Source organism: Cyprinodon tularosa, unplaced genomic scaffold (genome assembly GCF_016077235.1).
Source record: "Cyprinodon tularosa strain WSP-4 unplaced genomic scaffold, ASM1607723v1 ctg656, whole genome shotgun sequence".
NCBI classification, from domain to species: Eukaryota; Metazoa; Chordata; class Actinopteri; order Cyprinodontiformes; family Cyprinodontidae; genus Cyprinodon; species Cyprinodon tularosa.
In genome coordinates this window covers 505,599-511,975 of record NW_024039403.1, presented here as the reverse complement: position 1 = coordinate 511,975, position 6,377 = coordinate 505,599, and the positions used below count along the sequence as shown (strand labels likewise).

The 6,377-nt window shown below is 40.2% G+C and overlaps 1 protein-coding gene across 6 annotated transcripts in view; it reads left to right on the top strand.

Moving 5' to 3' along the window:
- ralgps2 (Ral GEF with PH domain and SH3 binding motif 2) overlaps nt 1–6,377 on the top strand; it is a 142,243-nt gene that overhangs the window by 117,026 nt on the left and 18,840 nt on the right. For all 6 annotated transcript variants that reach the window (XM_038309084.1, XM_038309086.1, XM_038309087.1 and 3 more), the window contains 2 exons: nt 2,325–2,462; nt 5,261–5,351. In XM_038309084.1, coding sequence (XP_038165012.1) covers nt 2,325–2,462; nt 5,261–5,351 — 229 coding nt within the window. The remainder of the gene's footprint in view (nt 1–2,324; nt 2,463–5,260; nt 5,352–6,377) is intronic.

The window sequence follows — 6,377 nt, the reverse complement described above, 5'->3', positions numbered from 1 at the left end:
TGCAAGTGGTAACGTTAAAAAGCCAAAAAAGGAAGCATGCAGGAACAACACAAAACGCCAAAAAAAAACAATAAGATGTGGGATCCATGCGGAGATGAAAGTACTTTAAGCTTAGTTTGATTAGAACGACCATATACGTGAACATCTGTTTCCATATTTTGTGGCTCTCTTTATTTTATTTTATTTTGATTTTAGTCTGGACTTTAAATAGGCCGTTTTAACACAGCACTGTTTAGCTTTTTCTAACATCTTCCCCGTAGCTTTGGGTGAATCTGAATGTCGTCCTGCTGGAGGATGAACCTCCAATCCAGTGAGCCTGGTTCTGCTGGAGGTTTCTTCCTATTAAAAGGGAGATTTTCCTCTCCACTGTCGCTACAAGCATGCTTAGTGTGAGGGATTGCTGATGAGTCAATGGGTCGATGCAATCAGCTGGTTTTCCTTAGATAGAAAACTTTGAATCAATCTTACTGGATGATCTGGATGAACTGTAAAAAGCCTTGAGATGACATGTGTTGTGAAAAGGATTAAATTGTGAAATCTTTTATACACCATGGTCCACTATTGGAGTGATGGGTTTGTTCACCTTATTGCTTTTAGATTTGATGCCTAAAAAGTTTACATTTGGTCTGATTAATCCAGATTTTTAACATTTCCAGTCTGTCCTTAATGTTAGTTTTTACACTGTCTCTGTTTCATCAATGGTTCCTGCAACTCCTCCACTGAGTTCTAGTTGAGGATAGTTCAACTTATTGTCAGATGATGCATTGAACAGAACGCTAGCAGACGTCTTTAGCTTGGAATGCTGTTTTATAGCCTAGCCCTGCTTTACATTTCCCAACTTTATTCTTTGCTAATGTTGTAGAATGTTAAACATCTCTGAGGGTTTAAATCTTGGGCTGTATTCATACGGAGATGATACCGAACTATTTATTTACTGTTATCAGATTAACAGTAGTTTGATAAGAAAAACCAGATGCATTTGTGTAAATAATATAATAGAAAAACGTCTGTTCTTTTCTTTGCACACAACAAAGCTGCACTTCTTTGTTTTGCCTTCTTGTCCTGGAGTTGAGCCATTAGTTTACACAAGAATCTGAGAACGGCTCTGTTCTCCAGGAGGATAAACATTTGAAGGTTTTCTTCTCATCTGTTCGGTGATAAACTTTGCACATCTGTGTTTCATCTCTCCCCTGGCGTGTGAAAGAAACATTGAGCAAGACAAGCGTGTGTAAGACAGACAATATGATCAGACTGCTTCTGAAATGCGCTCATCGCTCATGAATCCGTCCGAGCGGTGGGAAGCGGCTCCTGGGTTTGTCCCGTAATGTCCTTATTTATGGAGTCGGTCTTTAACAGCCATTGGCTGTCAGATGGAGGATCTGTGATCCAGTCAGGGAGCAGAAACGTCTGAGCCTGCTGGACTTCCACTGAATGAAGCTGCTCACACTTGAATTATTAAGCTAGTATATTTCATGTTGTCTAATTCGGTCTTATTTGAAGGTTTTAAGCCTTTCAAAGTCAACTATAGGCATAAAAATGATCAAATATCTCCTTTGGCACAATGTTTGGCAATAGATTTCACTCGTGATAAAATGGTCTTCGTCTAAGTTGGAGGAAAGATGCTCCTTCACTTCAAAATCACCTCCATGTGTGGGCGCCACACATGTATTTTTATTGTTTCCAGCTTTTATTGTCATTACACTGTCACAATTACAGAGTAACAAAATTAACTAAGTTTAACCCATCCGCTAGGGTAGCAGTGGGCTGCCATCGTGCGGCGCTCTGGGAGCAGTGAGGGGTTAATGGTCTTTGCTCAGTGACCCAGAGTGGCGGTTTGTGGGAGTAGGGCTTTAACTCGGAACCTCTGGATTCCAAGCGCAATGCCTTAACCACTAGGCGCCATTCCCCCATTTCATACCTCAGCAGAAGGTTGCTCACACTGAGCCTGGTTCTGCTGGAGGAGAGGTTTTCCTCTCCAGTGTTGCTGCATGCATGCTTGGTGTGATGGTTGCTCTGCTTTAATGAGTCCTGTCGCCACAAGCTCATCTGGAATGAACCAATTCTGCAAAGTCAGTGCGTCGATGCAATCAGCTGGTTTTCCTTAGAGAGAAAACTTTGAACCAATCTTGACTCTGTGATTTAATTGTCTCTGTAAAGAGCATTAAGATGCCATGTTGTGAATTATTGCTATTTTAATGAATTGAATTGAAATGGCTTTGCTCCACTTCTGATTGATTAAAGGCCCTTTAAACCCTATCAGCTTTGAAAGAAGCTCTGCTCCTAAATGCATCACTTCATTCCTTCTGTCTCCTGCTTTCCTTTAGGGATGTACCTGTCTGACCTGACGTACATCGACTCGGCCTACCCCTCTACAGGCAGCATACTGGAGAACGAGCAGAGATCCAACCTGATGAACAACATCCTGCGTATCATATCAGACCTGCAGAGATCTTGTACCTACGGTGAGACTCCCTCATAACGTCAGACTCGTAGGTCCACATGTAATCATTGAATGTGGACGCCTCAGTGGACGGCTGTCCAATAACTTAGTCCTTTATGTGAGTCGGTGCTGATTGGGAATAAGGTTGCAACAATAAGTTGTACATTTACATGAATGAAAAAGAATGAAAAAGTTTTTAACCTATAGCCTATTTCTACAGAGAAAATTTATTCAAAATTGAACAAACTAAATTATTAAAATATGAAATTAATATCTTATCAAATCAATAACTGTCACATTTAATGATGTTTTCTCTGTGCGTTCACATGTATGTATATGGATAGATATAGATGGGTGGGTAGATAGATAGATAGATAGATAGATAGATAGATAGATAGATAGATAGATAGATAGATAGATAGATAGATAGATAGATAGATAGATGGCATCTTTATGTACAGGTTCTTTGCAAACAGAGGCGATTTAAGGTTAAGTGGTTCTTTAAATATTCAGAAGCTGAGAGTGATTGATGGACCAAAGCATCCGGTATCTGCTCTGTTAAGGCCAGAACACATTCTATCCGATGTTGCATCCGATCCGACAGAAAATCACGTCTGATGAGGTTGTGACATTTAGCGCTCATTGAAAATCAATGTGGATGATCACACCCGACACGATTTTATGCAAGGGGGGCTCTGGAGCTCTGACTGAGATAGAGCCCAGGTCTATTTTAGTCGGACTAAGCAGCAATTCAGCAGCAATTTTATGGGTCTGACGGGAAGAGAGACGCGGTTACAAAGTAAAACACATCCGCTTTGGGGGAAAAAACAAAATAAAATCTTTTCATCACAAGGGGAAAGAGTCCGTTTTTACGGAGCCCCTAAAGGGACATGGAGCGGAAAAAAAGAATTTTTGTGAGATCCTGCAATACTTTTGCAAGATCCCGCAATAGTTTTGCAAGATCTCGCAAAAGTATTGTGGGATCTCGCAAAAGTTTATTTTTAGCGAGATCCCGCAATACTTTTGCGAGATCCCGCAATACTTTATCGAGATCCCGCAATACTTTAGCGAGATCCCGCAATACTTTAGCGAGATCCCGCAATACTTTAGCGAGATCCCCCAATACGTTTGAGAGATCCCGCAGTACTTTAGCGAGATCCCGCAATACAGTACTTTAGTGAGATCCCGCAATACTTTAGCGAGATCCCCCAATACTTTAGCGAGATCCCCCAATACGTTTGAGAGATCCCGCAATACTTTAGCGAGATCCCGCAATACAGTACTTTAGCGAGATCCCCCAATACTTTAGCGAGATCCCCCAATACTTTTGAGAGATCCCGCAATACTTTAGCGAGATCCCGCAATACAGTACTTTAGCGAGATTCCTCAATACTTTAGCGAGATCCCCCAATACTTTAGCGAGATCCCCCAATACTTTAGCGAGATCCCCCAATACTTTAGCGAGATCCCCCAATACTTTAGCGAGATCCCCCAATACTTTAGCGAGATCCCCCAATACTTTTGAGAGATCCCGCAATACTTTAGCGAGATCCCGCAATACAGTACTTTAGCGAGATCCCTCAATACTTTAGCGAGATCCCCCAATACTTTAGCGAGATCCCCCAATACTTTTGAGAGATCCCGCAATACTTTAGCGAGATCCCGCAATACAGTACTTTAGCGAGATCCCCCAATACTTTAGCGAGATCCCCCAATACTTTTGAGAGATCCCGCAATACTTTAGCGAGATCCCGCAATACAGTACTTTAGCGAGATCCCTCAATACTTTAGCGAGATCCCCCAATACTTTTGCGAGATCCCCCAATACTTTTGCGAGATCTTGCAATACTTTTGCGAGATCCCCCAATACTTTTGCGAGATCCCGCAACACTTTTGCGAGATCTCGCAATACTTTTGCGAGATCTCGCAAAAGTTTATTTTTTCCCTCCATGTCACTTTAGGGGCTCAGTAAGTTTTGGAGTCATACATTGTGTAAAAACAAAGAATGAAACATTAAGAAATAGAAAAGTTTCCCCTGATAGGAGTTCAGGAGGACAGAGAACAGGTAAAGTAGTGATCCTCTTTGAGCCTCACAAAAAAACAAAAGGAGGGGCAGACAGAGCAGGTAAGCGCAGCGTATCGTTTCACCTGTTTATGAAAAGAAGAAAGAAAAACTCCGATAAACTTCAGATTTCTCTCTGAGAATCATCTCTCTGCTTCAGTCGGCATAGAAACCGTCCCACGCCGTTTATTGCCGTTTTCTTTCTTTAGACGTAGATCTCATTATGTTATTAATATATGAACATTTTCTATCTGTTCTGGTTTGAGATGCTGCACAGACTTGTTAGAGGGGTTTTGCTTTATAGAATGCGACAGTGTTTTTTATTTATTTATTTTTTAATAACTTTTCTAATCTGTCGTAGGGAAATAAGGGGAATTGTTATAAGTTCTGTAAACAACAGAGATGTAAGATAAAAAAATCTGCACAGATCTGCTCACCCTGCCCAGTCGGAGCCTCTCAGCGAGACATGGAAAAAAATCAGATCAGAGATTAAAGAGTGTTTAGCTGCCGGTGTGATCTGGCCTTTAGTCAAATTTCTGGATTATTTCCCTTATCTGCTCTTGTCTGAAAGCTATTTAACTTTTTGACCTCAACCATATTTAAGTATCAATAAATGTTAAAAAATAAGGAAAAAATGTTTCCTTCTTTTTATGCACTACTTTGTATTTTATATTGAAAATTAATTTCCTTCTGTCTTAAACTGAATTCACTCTCATGTGTTTTATTCTCTGACTTATAACTGTGTGCTCCTCTCCCAGACATCCCAGTGTTGCCTCACATCCAGAAGTATTTGAACTCTGTCAGGTATATCGAGGAGCTGCAGAAGTTTGTGGAGGATGAACACTACAAGTAAGGAACATTTTTAAATGCATGAGTGAATCTGTTTAAAGGATCCAGCTGTTATGTTTCTCCGTTTTTAAAAAACCTTCAGATTTGCAACATCATTCAGGGAACTGGGTATATTGGAATTAAAAGCCTTAAAATACATAAATCTGTTTCGCATCATTTTTTATTCCTCATAATTTCAAAGATGCGCCTTTCCGTCCTGTGAGTGGATCTCTTTCAGGTTTAGTAGAAAATGTCTTTTAGATATTTACTAATATCACTGTTATGGGCAGCTATTACATGTCATATTAAGTTGTTTTAATGTGTGTAAACCTTGTCTGTGTGAAAAAAAATATATTTATATACACTACCGTTCAAAAGTTTGGGGTCACATCGAAATGTCCTTATTTTGGAAGGAAAAGCACTGTAATTTTCAATGAACATAACTTTAAACTAGTCTTAACTTTAAAGAAATACACTCTATACATTGCTAATGTGGAAATTACTATTCTAGCAGCAAATGTTTGGTTTTTGGTGCAATATCTACATAGGTGTATAGAGGCCCATTTCCAGCAACTATCACTCCAGTGTTCTAATGGTACAATGTGTTTGCTCATTGGCTCAGAAGGCTAATTGATGATTAGAAAACCCTTGTGCAATCATGTTCACACATCTGAAAACAGTTTAGCTCGTTACAGAAGCTACAAAACTGACCTTCCTTTGAGCAGATTGAGTTTCTGGAGCATCACATTTTTGGGGTCAATTAAACGTTAAAATGGCCAGAAAAAGAGAACTTTCATCTGAAACTCGACAGTCTATGGTTGTTCCTAGAAATAAAGGCTATTCCATGCGAGAAATTGCTAAGAAACTGAAGATTTCCTACAGCGGTGTGAACTACTCCCTTCAGAGGACAGCACAAACAGGCTACTGCGGGTACTATTTGATGAAGATGCCAGTTGGGGACCTGTGAGGCGTCTGTTTCTCAAACTAGAGACTCTAATGTACTTATCTTCTTGCTCAGTTGTGCAACGCGGCCTCCCACTTCTTTTT